Source organism: Paroedura picta, chromosome 3, assembly GCF_049243985.1.
Source record: "Paroedura picta isolate Pp20150507F chromosome 3, Ppicta_v3.0, whole genome shotgun sequence".
Lineage (NCBI taxonomy): Eukaryota > Metazoa > Chordata > Lepidosauria > Squamata > Gekkonidae > Paroedura > Paroedura picta.
In genome coordinates, this window is record NC_135371.1 from 43,181,015 (window position 1) to 43,197,500 (window position 16,486).

The following is a 16,486-nucleotide window of genomic DNA, read 5'->3' on the forward strand; positions in this document are numbered from 1 at the left end:
GAACTCTCTGATGTTCTCTAGATCACCCACAAGCTAAATCTGGAGCACTGGCACTCTCCTCGTAACCCCAGTGGCTTCAATCGTGATAAAGTACACATTTTGCATGTGCTAGGTCCCAGGGTCAGTCCTTGGCATCTCAGACATGAGGGCAAGGAAAGAACCAAGTCCTTGGGCAGCTGCCACCAATCAGGGTAGACAGAAATAGAGTAAACCAAGCCATGCTCAATATAAAGTATGTATTTAGCTTCCCTTATTGTTCCTTCACATGGTCCTGGACTCGATCTGGTAAAAACAAGCTCTGTGGCTCATGCCTGGCTCAAGTTAATTTGGGTTAGCAACTTAAGTAGTCAGGAAACCAACACAACCCTCTGCAGGCATTATGTTGTGTTGCAAAGCAGAAACCCCGCCAGCCGTACGTTTGGGGAGTGTGTTATGCGATAGCCATAAAATGTGAATTGGGTAACACATGGATTTTCCATTTGTGTACAGTTTTCATTCCCATAGTTCCCATGGATGTTCCAGGCACATACAGCTACCATTACACAGTTCCCAGGAACATTAAATGGAAGCTGTATGCTCCACATGAAAGGATTGCAATGCAACATCTTGAGAGAGGTTCTGTGTACCCTGACATTTCCCCAGTGTCCAACTAGAAGGGCTGACATGCTAGAGGCAATGCCGATGCTTTGGGTTAGTCATCTGTAAAGAGCAGCATTCTTCTGTCTCTGTATTTTTATCCCATCCCTTCTATTAGGAGTCCCAAGCAGCATACCCATTTGTCTCCTTTGCCCTCACCATGTCCTCACAACAAGCCTGTGAGGTAGGCTAGGTTGGGAGTTTATGTCTGGCCAAGGAAGGTCACCTGAAGAGGCTTATGGCTGAGTGGGAATTTGAAGCTTAGGACAGCTCTACCACTCACAAAGCACAGCCCATGACAAGAAGGCACTTCTTCATATCTAGTCTACATTTTTTATTTTGAACTCTTTGTTAGCTTACTTTTTCTCTTCTTTCCAGAAAGAGGCAGTCGTGGACTATGGAAGTGGGGCATTCATTAAAAATGGTATTCAACTAAATGTTTTGAAAAATGCTTATCAATCATCTCAGGAGTCAGGACTGACCACAGATCTTTCATTCTACAAGGTAGCCAAGAATCCCTTCAGCTTTCCTTGAATTATCCACTCGTGAGGAAGCCAATTAGCCTCCTCTCTCATATTCTAATTAGCTTTCTCCAGTTATCGATACCTCTCTTTGGCCAAGACCTGTGGCAGACAGGAGGAAACAATGCACATCCAACACCAAGGCACAATACAACATCCACTTCTTGGAGCACCAGAACGTAGCAGTATATTAGGCCATTCAAAGTTGATGAAAGAGCATCAAGGCAATGTGCAAACAAGCTAAGCAGGTTGATTGTGGCCGCAAGTAGTTTTCTGCAGGTTAGTGTTTGGTGAAAAGGTAAGGAGCTGGTGGGGTTGGGGATAGTCACATGGGGATTACAAGGAACTCAGAGACAGGCAAGGCAGGAGTAACAGTGCCATCAGCCTGTGGGTCAGCTGGGAAAAGTGTGGGGTCTGGAGGTATTTCAGGCAGGAAGCAGGGAATGGAAAAGCCACACAGAGCAGCCCTTATAAAGCAGAACAAGGGATGTGGGACAGCAACAAGCCTTACCTGTACCCCGCAAACCTGCACAAGAAGAAGAGAAAAATGCAGAGAAAAGCAACAGCATTACAAGCAACGTAAATGTAGGGTGTGTTTCCTGGGGTGTGGCCTCTGTAGGAAGGGAACGAAGCTGGAAGTTCCCAGGTATGTGCAATGAGCTTAGTTATATTGTATCAAGTGTATCTCCAGATCTGGGCAACTAATGGTTGCTAACAATAATGTGACTTTTGCCATTTCTGCAGGTGGGAGAGGTGTTCTTTCTTGAGACTCACAAAATGTTCTGCCAAGTGCAATGATCTACATACTGCAGTCCTACTTTACTGACAGGAATAGAGGTAGTGAGTGTATTACAGATGGGTGACCTTCCATGGGTTCAATTTGGAATGAGCTCCCCCTAAATTAAGCTCATCAGGAATACTATAAGGCTCACACCTACAGGCCTCACACCTCCAAAGTCATTTAAAGCCCCTCGTGGTCATTTTCTTAGCAGCAGTAACATTCCAAGAACAGGGTCCCGGGAAATGTCAAGGGTCTTCGTGACCACAATGCTGTAGGAAGGTTCCAGGGCCTACCGAAGACTCCAGCAGGAGGCCTACACATCAGAGCCAGTTGAGTGAACTTGAGCCTCACAGGTTGTTTTACGGCCTTTCTGATAGAGTGGTTCTGTTGGAACTCTCTCTACCCCACCTATCTTACAGGAGGTCTGTTGTGTGGACAGAATGATGATTGTAAGCAACTTTGGGCAGTGAAAAGTGGGGTATATAAAAAAGCTCATCTTCTTCTAAAAGAAGCTTGTAATGGCAAGAAGTTGGCACAGTGGCTGACATGACCTTCTTTCCCCCACTCCCATAAAGAAAGGACTCCCTCCTTCCTTTGTGGCAAACCTGGCAGCTCACACATGACGCTGCCTAATACTGAATCAGACTCATAGTCCATCAAGGTAAGTATTTTCTACTCAGGCTGGCAGTGGCTCTCCAGGGTCTTATGTAGAAGAAGAAGAAGAGTTGGTTCTTATATGCTGCTTTTCCCTACCCGAAGGAGGCTCAAAGCGGCTTACAATTGCCTTCCTTTTCCTCTCCCCACAACAGACACCCTGTGAGGTGGGTGAGGCTGAGAGAGCCCTGATATCACTGCCCAGTCAGAACAGTTTTATCAGTGCCGTGGTGAGCCCAAGGTCACCCAGCTGGCTGCATGTGGGAGAGTGCAGAATCGAACTGGCATGCCAGATTAGAAGTCCGCACTCCTAACCACTACACCAAACTGCCTCTCTTATGTAGAGATCTTTCTTATCACCTACTGCCAGATTCTTTAACTGGAGATGCCTGAGACTGAAAACAAAAAGGTAAGGGAAAATAAAGAAACCCAACCTGTGAAACTATCTAGGAGCCAAAGGGGTTGAGAAGTATAAAAATTAGTATCATAATATATATATTAAATACACATTTTATTGTACAGTGCTAAAGGTCAATTAAAAATGCATAAAAATCTCAGTAGAATATATACTATGTCCAGATAACAAGATGACCTACAACAAAATGACCTAATGGGTTTCAATCCAAAATGGATCTTCTTAAGAGGTTTGTATGTGTTGATCTGTAATTGACATCTGAAGAAGATCCATTTTGGATTGAAATGCATTAGATCATTTTGTTATAGGTCATTTTGCTATTTAGGCACATTATGTGTCAAAATAGTAGTTTTTCTACTGAGATTTTAATGTACTGTTTTTAATTGACCTTTAGCACTATGCAATAAAATGTATATTTAATATATTTTAAGACAACAATTTTATACTACTATACCTTTCTGATGCCTGTAATTGAACCTGGGACCTTCCGCATGCCAAGCAGATGCTCTATCACTGAGCCTTGGCCACCTCACCTAGCCTGCTTTCCTCTGCGTGGAGGGAGGGAGGAAGAGCAGTTGGCTTCTTGATCATAGAATCATAGAATCATAGAATCATAGAATCATAGAATCATAGAGTTGGAAGGAGCCATACAGGCCATCTAGTCCAACCCCCTGCTCAACGCAGGATTAGCCCTAAGCATCCTAAAGAATCCAAGAAAAGTGTGTATCCAACCTTTACTTGAAGACTTCCAGTGAGGGGGCGCTCACCACCTCCTTAGGCAGCCTATTCCACTGCTGAACGACTCTGACTGTGAAAAACTTTTTCCTGATATCTAGCCTATATCGTTGTACTTGAAGTTTAAACCCATTACTGCGTGTCCTCTCCTCTGCAGCCAGCAGAAACAGCATCCTGCCCTCCTCCAAGTGACAACCTTGTCCATTGCACCAGGCATGTTTCTTTCCTCTTGTACCTGGGAGCACTCCTAACTCAGGTTGCAGTGACTCAGGGCATGGCTGGCAAGTGGATGGCAGTGCCCAGATAGGTGAGTGGTGGTAGGGTACCTGTCCAGGTAAGCAGCCTGTGGTACTAAAAACTGTTGGGCCATACCTGAGCAGGAAAGGAAGTGATCAAATCAGTGGGAAGGGCTGGGGCTCAAGCTAGGGACACACCAATGATCAACTAAACCCAAATGTTGGAGGCATTTGGGATCAACTCATAATTAAGTCAGAATTTCTGGACTGTTGGATTGTATACTCTGGCATCCCCTGTCCTGAAATTCAGCTGGGTCACTGTGGGGAAAATTCTATTTGCTCTCAGGACTGTTGTTTCTGGGACACAACCATCCTTGACTCTGGACAACAATGGTTCTTAGCAGTTAGCTAGAGTAGCACAGAAGAGAAAATGTTAATGGCTAATAAACAAAGGCAAAGCAGAAAGAAAGAAAGAAAGAAAGAAAGAAAGAAAGAAAGAAAGAAAGAAAGAAAGAAAGAAAGAAAGAAAGAAAGAAGACCTAGCATCCAGCCTCTCCAAGCCTGAACCTTATGCACATTAGCTTACTGAAAAGCTTACCCAAGGAACCTCTGGGACAAGGTACTGCTACTGGCAAGCCAAACTTGGTCTGGGGCCACCACACTCCAGCCTTCAGAGACTTAGGACAGGCATCGTAGAGCACTGTTAAGGCAAGCACAGAAACCAAGTTGTTTGGAGTCAAGAGGATGAGCTCTGGCATGGAGGGCCTTTCAAAGAAAATGCCAAGCACTCCTCAGTGCAGACCTTCATAAACGGAGGGAGAAGGAACATGAAGTCATGTTTAAGTAGTATTTACAAATGTTTGTAAAGGAAGAAATATAACCTAGAAGGTGAAGTCTAGCAGATATCACAGAGGGCAAGATGATTTTATACACCTATGATGATGGCATTAGGAGGGAATTCACCCTGGGGGAGGGGGGAGCATGGCAAGGAATTATAGAACCAATCAAAGAATGTGAGGAGGTGGGCTACTGAGGGGACTGGTTTATCTGCTTCTGAACTGATGGAAAGGTGGAAGGTGTGGAGTTCCTTCAGATGTATTGTCTATGGCTAGGGTTTGTATGAAATCATCTGCATCTGAGGAATGTCTTAAAACAAAGCAGATGCAGCCGGCATAGCTCCTTGTATTCAAGTGAGAAATGAACAACAGGATGACAGGCACATTGAAAATGAGATCATATTTAATCAGTATTGGAACAGCAAATGTAGTGTGCAGGGCAACCTTTTTCCTGCTTTCCTTATTGCAAATATTACATGGTCTGTATTGTAATCCATTTTATTTTGTTTTTATAAAGAGACACAAGGGTACCTCTTGCCAGATGTTTTAGGCTTGTATGTCAGCCACCAATTTCTTGCTGCTGAAGCAGTTGTCCTGTTGAACCTTTCCATGATTTGCTGTTCCACTTTCCCACATTTTTATGCTAATTTTATCAAAATTAAGCACAAAAGATCCTTCACCTCAAATGGGCTGCTGTCAGTCCACAAGTCTTTCTTCTAACCTGCACTACTATTCACCACATCATAATTTTAAATGACCATTTTATTTTTCCAGAGATAGATGGCCCAGCTCTGATTAATGAGGCAGCTGCCTAGTGTGATGGGGAGAAAAGTGTCTGCCTCAGATCTGTTTTAAAATATCCCTGCCACAAACTCACCCTGACAACCACTGGGAGTCACCTCTGCAAAAGGACTGTCACAACTGTTGCACTGTCGGCCAATCACACCTGGCCTGCAGTGGCACTGACCCATTTCCTGATCACAGGAACGGGAGGAGGAGCCAATGGGGTAGCAGTCACAGGGAAGACAGGTGTCACTTCCTTTAGGACGATAATGGAATTCCTGTGGGAAGAAGGGAGAGGAGCAGGCAAGGCGGTTAGAGAGCTGGCTCACAGGAAGAGAGGGAGCGGTGGGAGTAAAGGGCTGACAAAACTGGAGGCAAGGCTTACAGGCCACAAAAGGAGCCTACTGAAACCATAGGAGAAAGGGTGGGGGGAGAAGGTGGGATAAAGAGGGGGCCACAGTTAGGACAGCATAAAGCAGAGGCAGCCCCATCAGTCAGGAGGAATAGGAAGACCATACAGTGCTATGGGCAGTCACTTCTTGTGTTACATTTGTCTTCCCACCATGCTTTTAGTCTTTGAGTTTTCCTTGCCCATCAGATCTCTGAGGCACTAAGACAGAGGTAGTCAAACTGCGGCCCTCCAGATGTCCATGGATGCTGGCAGGGGCTCATGTGAATTGTAGTCCATGGACATCTGGAGGGCCGCAGTTTGACTACCCCTGCACTAAGATGATAAGTAGTTCTCCACTGGGCCTCTCACGAATTCAGAGTTTTCCACGTACTGGTCTCCAACATTGGAATGGGGACCTAGGAGCGGGTGTGTGCTAATTGAGGCTGCAAGGGCTGAGAGAGGGGGAAAGGATGAATATTAAAAGGAACCTGCATAGGTCCCCATATAGAAAATAGTGAGTGAGACAGTGTATTAAAATGGATCCCGGTGAAAGGCAATATTCCAGGTGATGAGCTGTGTCAAGAGTTGGTCCAGAATCTCACCTTACAATGACATTGCCCATTGGATTTATTACAGTCTGGGTCAAATCCCTTGGCTGCATCACAGTTGCAGGGTCCACATGTTGGGTTTCCCCACCAGCCCTTGGGGCATTGTTGGTCCATCCTGCAAGAGACACAGGGTGTGGATACCTGATGCTCTCCATCCAGGGCACCCCCTTGTTGATAGTCTGATTAGCAAGAGAGAGTACAATAGCAGGCAAACTTTCAGCTGATTTTAATATTTACCTGTTTTAAAGTTTAGCTTGTTGGGGTTTAATATCAGTTGTTTTTCATTGTTGTCACTTTATTCACAGTGTTTTATAAAAACTGACCAATACCTTTAAGAAAACATTCATAATGACCTTAGTGTGGGTATTGCAAAATACTTTAACTCCCTGTTTTGCTGATTTTTGGCAGCTGGATAGCACTGATCCAGAAAGAGCTGCCCACTTTCTCGTCTTTACACAGCCAAATCTAACTGGCTAGTAGTATCATGGTGTTTTCACATCTATTATGGTATTACCAGTAGGTTGGATAAATATTTTTTGGAAGAATACCAGTCTCTCTCCCTCCCACTTAGCACTGGAGCAAGAGCAGACCAGGGAAACAATGGCAACAAAAGTTTTCAGGATGGAAATGTACACCCCATCTCAGAAACAGTCCTTCTGCTCTGCAAAATGAAATGGGCAAATATTTGGCACAGCTGTAGAGACAATCACGTAATACTTGCTGCGTGCCTCCAAGGCAGAGGAAGCTGGGGAAAAGGTCTGATTGGCTACTGGGTGGCAAGGCACAGGGGATGTCTCAGTGTTTTATAGTCCCTCTGGATAAACAATAGACCATTTATTATCACCTAGCAACAGAAGCTCATTCTTTGCCTGCCTGAGCCTTCCAAGGGCCAACTGTCTTAAAAGCTTTGGGTTTCTAAGTAAGTGCAGTCTACCACATCAAAAAGCAATCTATAAACCAGCACTTGGAAGAGGACTTTGCAAAGAATTGTATTTAATAGATGAAACAGTAGCCTGGTGTTCTTTTTCCATGCAGGAACCCTACAGGGATCCCCAGAACACGGGAGTCCATATAAATACGACAATCACCTTCAGAGGTAGATTAATGTTTCTTGCTTTGGCATGCAGGGCAGGATGCTGAAGAATCTCTGACTAAAAACAATGCCTAAATAAAGGACATGCACCAAACAGTCCCTAATCTCACCTGTGCTCACAATATTGTCCAAAATAGTTTTCTCCGCACTCACAGACATAGCCATGGGGTGAACTGGGCTTTCGCCGACACACTGACTTGTTCTTGCAAGGGTTCAGATGGCAGGCATCAACACAGCTCTCACCATAGTAGCCTGTGTCAGAAAGAGTACACATTTCCAGAGAACCCTTTAAGAAAATATTTCAAAGATGGGATGATTCTCCAACACAGACCAGAATGTTTTGGTGCAAGGCCTTCTGAATTCTGTCCTTCCTCCCACCCCCACCCCCCATTAAAATTATGCAACAAAGAAAGCCAAAGGCCACATTTGGAACACTTTATGCAAACTATGAAAATTAGATGTTTGATTAACATATTTTGGGCCCAAAGTATTCGTTCAGCTGATGACTGAATTAAGAAATTACTTTCATTTTCCAATGACTGGGTTACTTAAGGATGCCTTGGGTAAGAGAAGGTGACAAGAGGAAGGAACGTGGGACATGAGATGTCACTTTATAGTGCCTAATGTTCCTGGCAGTAAGAACGGTGGTTAGACTTTGACCAAATTGGTAAGAAAACATTGATGCTTGCAAAAGAGTCTCCTCCCTCCCACCCAGTTTACTGCTTTGTAAAAGGATTTATAACCTGAATTTGATCAGATGGGTGTTTTTGCTTGGCTAAAGGCACAAACAAGTTATTATGCCTGGGAGATACAATGCAGGAGTAAATGGGCAGGAATACTGCACATGAATAACCTTAAATGCCAATTGTAAAGTGCCTGCAAGTAGGCTTAAGAAAAATAGTGGAAGAGGAACACTGAAAAGGAAATAAAGTGGGAAAGGAATATAAAAAGGGTGCCCAAGCAATGGTTAGAGACAAAAAGAGGACAAAAGTTGCAGCTCATGTCCCTCTTACCTGGCTGGCACACACAAGAGTAGGTTTGCCACTTGTCCTGGCATATACTGTTGGCTGGACAAGGATTGGAGTCACAAGGGTTGGCCACAAGACACCCCACCTCCGTGTTCAAAGTGCTGCTGGGCTTGACTAACGCATTCCCCATGGGCGTGTCCCCTAGGTGCACTCCCTGAAAGTCAAATGGAAAAGGCATGTCAAAGCAAGGCTTTCCAGCAAACAGGTCCTGGGTTTTAATTTTTTTAATCAATGATTTATTCCGACTTTACAAGAGCGTCCTATCTTTCATGCTGCAAATCACTCAGGTATCCACCAAAAGCAAATGTATAAGAAACCTTTGGCCATCATCGCCAATGGTAAAATGTGTTCTGGAAATTACCCGTCACCTCTCGCCAAGTGATGCCACTGTTTCCCCTCCAATGAAGCCCTGACTCTCAGTGACTCAAGACACACCTATCCAGAGAGAAGCTGTCCTTGGAAAAGGAGATGTCCACACTGCATCTGTGATAGGGATTTTAACTTCCTATTTGTAGATGTTGCCCATCTCTGAATTAAATCATGAATGATTTGAACTTGGGGGAACTCACCTGGATGCAGCCCTCCAAACCACGATGCACTTTACCAGAATCCAAGATTCCCCCAACATGGAGATGCTTAACTTTCAGGCCATGCAGCTCATTTCCAACAGCTATGGTGTCCTGAGAAATCAGATAAACAGGAATTTCATACACATTGTTGCTTATAGCAGGGGTAGTCAACCTGTGGTCCTCCAGATGTTCATGGTCTACAATTCCCATGAGCCCCTGCCAGCAAACGCAGGTTGACTACCCCTGGCTTATAGCACTTGATTACAGATTCATGTCTCACCTGCCTGCAAGCTTTGTTCCATAAAGGTCAAAGTGCTGCTGATTCCACAAATTTCAAGCCATAGGCCAGGAAGAGCATCATCAGCAGGGGCCACACTTGTAATCTATTTATTTTATTTAGTTTTCAGACTGACGAACTGAGAGCCAAAGAAAGTGCATTCTCAAAGTGAGGAAGGGAATATGATTGATGGAGTATAATTCAGTCTCGGGCTTTCTCACAGTGCACACAATGTGCACCCATCCATCCATCCATCCATCCACAGAGCTCACCTGGTAGAGTCCAAAGTCCAGATTGAGAGTGATGATGTAGCGTGTCTCTCGGCCGCTCCGTACGTCTTGTAGCTGCAGTTGTAGGTCATGCCATTTCCCATCATTCAGCTGCACGTGATCCAGGAGGAGCTTGGTGATACGTCCGGAGCCCCTGTTCACCATGAAGGAGAGCAGGCCGGAGTCCAGCTAAAGATATAACAAAGCCAAAACAAAGCAAATTCTTCCCAGTAAACAAGGCCAAGGCAGCTCATGTTAGCCCTACTCTTTGTTCCCAATTCATCACAGATGCTTAACACGTTAGGGAGGACGGGTGCTGAGTTCAGGCAGGCCTAAACATCTTCAAGGTGAAGGTCAGGCCCTCCCAGCTTTACACTTACTAGTACTTTGCTGTGGTATACAATATTGTAAACCACAAATCCCAAAGGAGACCCATTGTTATATTCCCTGAGAGGCAATGTGTCGGAACCCTCGCTGCATTAGCAGGCTATGAGTCAGTGTTAGAATGCCTCCTTTACATATAGAAGGTCCCTGGTTCAATCCCAGCCACCTCTAGGTTAAAAAAACAAGGATCAGATAGTAGGTGATATGCAGAACTGCTGCCTGAAACCCTGGAGAGCTGCTGCCAATCAGCATAGGCAATATTGGTATTGATAGGCACATGGTCTGACTCAGCATAAGACAGCTTTGTGTGTTCAATAACATGTCCAAAGGTCAATAAAATCAGAGTCCAGTGGCACCTTTAAGACCAACAAAGATTTATTCAAAGTGTGAGCTTTCGAGTGCAAGCATTCCTCCTCAGACTATGAACTTCCATCATGACAATGCACTCACAGAAGAGCTTGCTTGGTGTAGTGGTTAAGAGTAGCGGCTTCTGATCTGGCGAGCCTGGTTTGATTCCCCCCTCCTCCACATGCAGCCAGCTGAGTGACCTTGGGCCAGTCACAGCCTTAATAGAGCTGTTCTGGCTGAGCAGTAATATCAGGGCTCTCTCAGCCTCACCTACCTCATAGGGAGTCTGTTGTGGGGAGAGGAAAGGGAAGGTGATTGTAGGCTGCTTTGAGACTCCTTCGGGCACTGAAACACAGGGTATAAAAACCAGCTCTTCTTCTTCACAGGACACAAACACTTCTCAGGACACTGGCTGCAAGCTTTGGGAGCAGCAGAGTATTCGATGGTCTACTTGTTAGCACTGGCACAGTACCTGGCACAGGAGGGTGGTGTACTGGCCTGCATGAGCCTGAAGCAACACTCCTTCCAGTTGGCGAGTTCGGAATGCTAGGCCCATATACCATGGAGAGGAGATTTTCACTTCATTCTTGAAGTCCCAGTAAAGGATGCTGTTGCCATGGAAACGGTAAGGATGATGCATGACTGGAAAAGGAAGAGTACAAAGGATGCAAGAAGGATTTTCTCCCCCTTCAGAGACTTTTCTGCCTTTAAGGACAGGTCACTGAATTGGGCCTCGAAAGAAGGGTAGGGTTTTATCCTTACAGAGCATACTTAGGAAAGCAACACCCTTGGTCAGATTGCTAGCAAAACTCTGGCTGATCTAGGTTGAACTCTTGGAAAATTGGTGCGTTCTGAACTCGGAAAAATCTCTGCAAGCTGCTACTTATTACAAATGTTGTACTACTTTGGTTCAGATGCCTGAGCACAAAAAACGGGTATTTTAAGAAATATATTTGATCTTCTCTTTGAAACACTAAAAAATAAGGACCAAGTCCTTTCCTATTCATCACCGACATGTATTTGAAAGAAGAGGCCCATGGTTCACGTACATGCAGCCTTCAGGAGCTGTATGTGTGTGCTTTGAAGATGAATGTGTTTCTCTGAGTATTAAATACATCTTAAGAGGCACAGATGAAACGTAAGAGACCAGAACACAGAACTGTTCAAGCAGGAGTTCTTTATAGGTACCCAGATTTACATAAGGCAACACAGGGCCAATGTCCAATCTTCCTTTGGGAAGGAATTCATGTGATATCCAAGGCTTTCACTACTTTCCTCTGGTGAACAAACTCTGTAATTCAAGTAGTCTACAACTTAGTATTCTCATCTGCCAGAAGATTGTGAGGAGTTTCTATTTCTTCCATGCATATTACTCTTATTACTGAAACAATTGGGCATTTTACTGTTCTAAAGGAAGACCAGCAATACAGATAGCCTGCATCTCTCTAAAACACAACTACTGCTAACACCACCCTTAGAAAACCTTAGAAAACCTGTCCCGTTTCCTAGCAGAGCCATTCCAGGATCAGCAGGATACTCTTAATTTAAGTTATCTTCTGGTAGAATTCCTAGGTTGGGTAATATCTGGAGATTTTGGAGGTGGAGCTGGTAGTAGGTAGGATTTGAGTTGTGGAGGGACCTCAGTGGAGTATAAAGCTAGAGTCCACCTTTCAGAGCTATTTTCTTTAGGGGAACTGAGCTCTTTGGTCTGGAGATGAACGATAATTCCAGGGGATCCCCAGGTCCCTTCTGGAGATTGGCATCCCCGTCTTCTGATATATGCTCCTGTGAAAGTCTAGGCCATATTCTTCATTAACACTGGTTAATTCAGCCCCTTCCCCACTTACCATGCCGGCAGTCCTTGCCTCCAAAGCCTACGGGACACACACAGGTGAAGGTGGACCAGCCCACAGTGCAGGTGCCACTGTTCTTGCAAGGGTTTGAATCACAGAAGGAGTGCTTGTTATGGCAGCCTAGGAACATTTCAGATGAACAGCGCAAACGAGACAAAAGGCAAAGTTTTACTTGCAGCAGCATCTTATTCACTCTTAGCTCCTAATTTTGTTGGCTACGAAACAGGCCCCAAACTTCGGCTGTTCAGACTAATAAAAGACACAAGCATCTCCTGGTGACATAATTTACCTGGTTAATATGGCCCTCAAGTGCTACATCTCCCCAGTTTTGGCAGATTTCTGTAACCACCAGGAATGTCCTCAGAGAAGGGCCCAGGACCAGGCTGCATTTCTCGCAGGTATATAGGCCCAAAGCAAGTCACTAAGGCAGGACAGATTTGGGGTGGTGTCCCAAGGATTGCTTGAAGGATACATTTTCACATCCTTGATCTTTAGTTTCAGTCTATCCCTGGTCTTGTCCAGGCAATGAAAAAACATAGCTATCCAGATTAGAACCGTATTAGGTCCAGCCAAGCCAGCATGCATTTCCCCAAGACAACTCTAAGGGCAAATGGACATGCATTTCCCCTCAGCCTCTCTTGTATTCCCAAGTCTTGACGGCCAGAGCTATGCACAAAAGGGTCAACTAGTATAATTACAGGAATAACATGGGAAGTCATTCCACAATTCCTCCATATGCAGATGTTCCCTTGACTCCTAAACCATCAAGCCAGCAATAGCAAGCTCTGCAATTGTGCCGTGGAAATGGTAGGAAAGGGTGGGAGAGAAAAGGCTTTGCAAGGTCCAGGTGACATTACCTGTGGAGGTCCCATTGTTTGCAATGTAGGAAGCCAGGTCAATGCGTTTACTGTCAATGTACAGATCTCTCATGCACCCCACAAACTCCCTGTGCTCCACAGGAAAGTTCTCAGGCAGATTGGGGACCCCTCCAAGGAGCAAGGGCCCAGTGAGGTCCAGTGATCTGAAGGAAGAAAAGGCCCATAAGTGGCATCGGTGCAGTTTCCCTGCAGTGTCTTTTTTCAGACCATGGTCAGATTTCCACAACAGGTAGCCAAACAGTTAGCAAGGAAGGGGAGAAGGGTAGCAGGTTATTTGGTTAATTCTCAGCACAGATAGGAAAATGCAGAAGCTCCATGCACAGATTTTTCAGGGGCGAAACAATGCAGTCATAGTACTTGGGTGGTCCCTCAGCCAGGCATGCAAGATTTGGGACAAGCTATTGGCAGCCAAGACTGAGACAGGACATCAGACTTTCCAAACATGAACTGCTTCATGTGCTTCATTCCTTCATAATTTATTTATTCTCAGATAAATTTATTCTTTATTTATTCTTTTCGACCCTGGCCATAGCCTGGTGGAACGCTCTGCCTGATGAGATCAGAGCCCTGCAGGACCTTCGCTAGTTCCGCAGGGCTTGCAAAACAGAGCTGTTCTGCCAGGCCTAGAGCTGAGGCCTGTAATAACTCAGCCACTGCTGTTTTCTCTGCCAGACCGCACCAGACTGGAAATCTGTGCTGGAGCTCTGAGGGGTTCTCCCCCACCCCTCTGAAGAAAGCACAATGCTCAATTTCAGCATGTCCCATCTCCCTGGTCTTGGAGTTAGCATATATCTTTTTTTTAAACAATACTAGTTGTGGCTTCTGAGTTTGGCAGTGGATGAGTTTGACTCCACCTATCTCTCTGCATGTGTTGCAAGAGACCCTAGCCATGCCCTGACCACACATACAGTCACAACCACACACAAGACTTCTGTATTTCTTCATAACTCGCTGTTCTTAAGACTGAATTTCTCCCATAAGCTCATTCTCAGCAATATCCTGCTAGATGTATCAAATCCTCGGCAATACTGCAGTTTCAGGAATTGCACATGAAACATGACTCATTTTACAGGATTGTCTTAAGGAAGACTCAATGATTGCTGTTCTGGTGCTATTGTTTTCTTACAGCAACAAATAATTATTCCATAATAACTACCATACTCTCTTCTTGGAGTTAAAATTTGCATATTTTCACCTAGGTTCTAACTCCTGCTGCTCAGTCAATTGGAATGGAAGAGGTTTTAGGATTCTTAGACACAAGTTCCACTAAACTAGGGGTAGGCATCCCACAGCTGATGTGTCAACCAGCAGTATACCAGTCCATTTAGCTTGACACCCAGGGATAGATCTCCATCCATCCAAGATGGTGTTCAGCCTTTAGAGTTACCCACACAGTTTGCTTGCAGGCACACCAATATCTCCACAGGTAAACATTGCATATTTTTCCAGTACTTGGGTTGGAAAATGTCTACCCCTTCAGTCAACATATCAAAACTCCATCAGCAAGAAGATCAGGAGCCCAAAACAATAAAGGTCTTCTGTAGATAGAAAATACGTGATGGTAAACCATGAATGGAGGGAGAAATGGGATCACATCTGCTGCCCCCCAGCTCCAGCCTTCTTATTGAGAACTCTTCTTTAGATATCTGGGGTTTTCTCCATGGAATATATATTCATACAAGACTAGGAGAGCAGTCCTATGCTGGCCTGCTCAGAATTCTACCGAAATCTACTCAATGGGGCTTGAGTAGAAAAGAATCCAAGGATTGCCCTGTGGACCATGCAGAGGGACACTTTATGTCTGCACGGTCTGTAGGTTCCGTGCAGAAAACCAGAGCAACACAGACAGGCCAGCAGCTGGGCCAGCAGGTGCAACCCCACAGTCATCCATCAGATGATTATCCCCACATTTTTTATTTTCTGCCCAGGGATGCCATTAGGAAAAGAAACAACTCCGTGTCAGTGTCATCCTGGAAAAGTCCATACGCTGAATTAATTACTCTGTTACTCTGAATTAATTATTAGGCTTTTATTGCCTGTCTTCCTCTGAGATGCTTAAAGAAGGCTGCATGTAATAAGCAGATGTTTTAGGATAAGGTGGGTATTCCTGTAATGCATGAGAACTTATTTGAGGGAGAGCTTCCTGCTCTCTCTTCACACTGTTCTTATTGCTTCTCTCTTTCTACATCTCTCTGGATGTCAGCTGCCCTCCTGGATGTCAGCTGCCTTGAACATGCACCACTGCAAATGCCCTCCCTCCCAGGTCAAAGCCCCTGGCCGCTTTTCTGCTTATGGGATGTTACCAATGCTGTCTGAGCCCCCCACACAGGAGGCAAATCCACTGCACCTGACAGACCAAGTACTCAGAAGGTTCTTTGTTCTGCTCAGCAGTATGCTTGCTTCTTTTTGTATTGTCTAAGGTCAGGAGATGGGTGAGACAAACCGCACCTGTGTAATGCTGATGCACCCATAGCCAAAATCTGAATACAGGGACCTGCACAGATCAGCCTCTGTTTAACTCTGAGAATCTTTGACCACACAATAGAGGCTTGTGACTGATCCCATCACCACTGTCTGAGCTTCCCATTCTTCAGTCCTGACCTCATTGTGACCCAGTGGCCAAACTAGGGGACTGGGAGAGCAAAAGTGTGTCACCTCTGGAATGCTCCCCTTCTGCCCCTGTCTAGCCAAGCTTGCAAGACACTCACTTTTTGGAACTGGACTGCACCCCTTCAGCTGCACAGGAGTAGTTCCCAATCGCGTTGCCAAACTGCAGGGCCACGGCTGCATCGCACTTGTCCACCATGAGGATTGCCACCTTGTCTTTGGAAGGTCCCTGAACTGAACCCAGGGAGCTGATCTTGGGCTGAAACAATAAAGTAAGGACTAAGCAAGCAACATCCAAACCCCAAAGCTTCCTTGCCCCATTGAGCATGAACTCAAGCCAAGGTACACGTTCTGGGAAAGGACACTGCACACCCCTTGGAATGCAAATGAGGGATCATTTATTTAAACAAATCCAGCATATTAAAAAGTAGCACTTGATAGAAAAGGCTAGCCTCTCTCTCTCTCTCTCTCTCTCTCTCTCTCTCTCTCTCTCTCTCTGTGTGTGTGTGTGTGTGTGTGTGTGTTTTAGTATGGAGAATTCGCCCCAGCCAATCCCACATCAAAACAGAACGGTAAATAAGCAG

At 45.1% G+C, this 16,486-nt stretch overlaps 1 protein-coding gene across 1 annotated transcript in view; it reads right to left on the reverse strand.

Annotated features, from left to right (window-relative positions):
- Window positions 1–16,486, reverse strand: part of CELSR3 (cadherin EGF LAG seven-pass G-type receptor 3) — a 97,480-nt gene that overhangs the window by 32,629 nt on the left and 48,365 nt on the right. Inside the window, 11 exon segments of the mRNA XM_077325430.1 lie at window positions 4,577–4,678; window positions 5,692–5,875; window positions 6,591–6,711; window positions 7,800–7,941; window positions 8,703–8,871; window positions 9,287–9,397; window positions 9,836–10,021; window positions 11,037–11,206; window positions 12,412–12,537; window positions 13,275–13,438; window positions 16,004–16,161. Of these exon segments, the coding sequence (XP_077181545.1) occupies window positions 4,577–4,678; window positions 5,692–5,875; window positions 6,591–6,711; window positions 7,800–7,941; window positions 8,703–8,871; window positions 9,287–9,397; window positions 9,836–10,021; window positions 11,037–11,206; window positions 12,412–12,537; window positions 13,275–13,438; window positions 16,004–16,161 (1,633 nt within the window).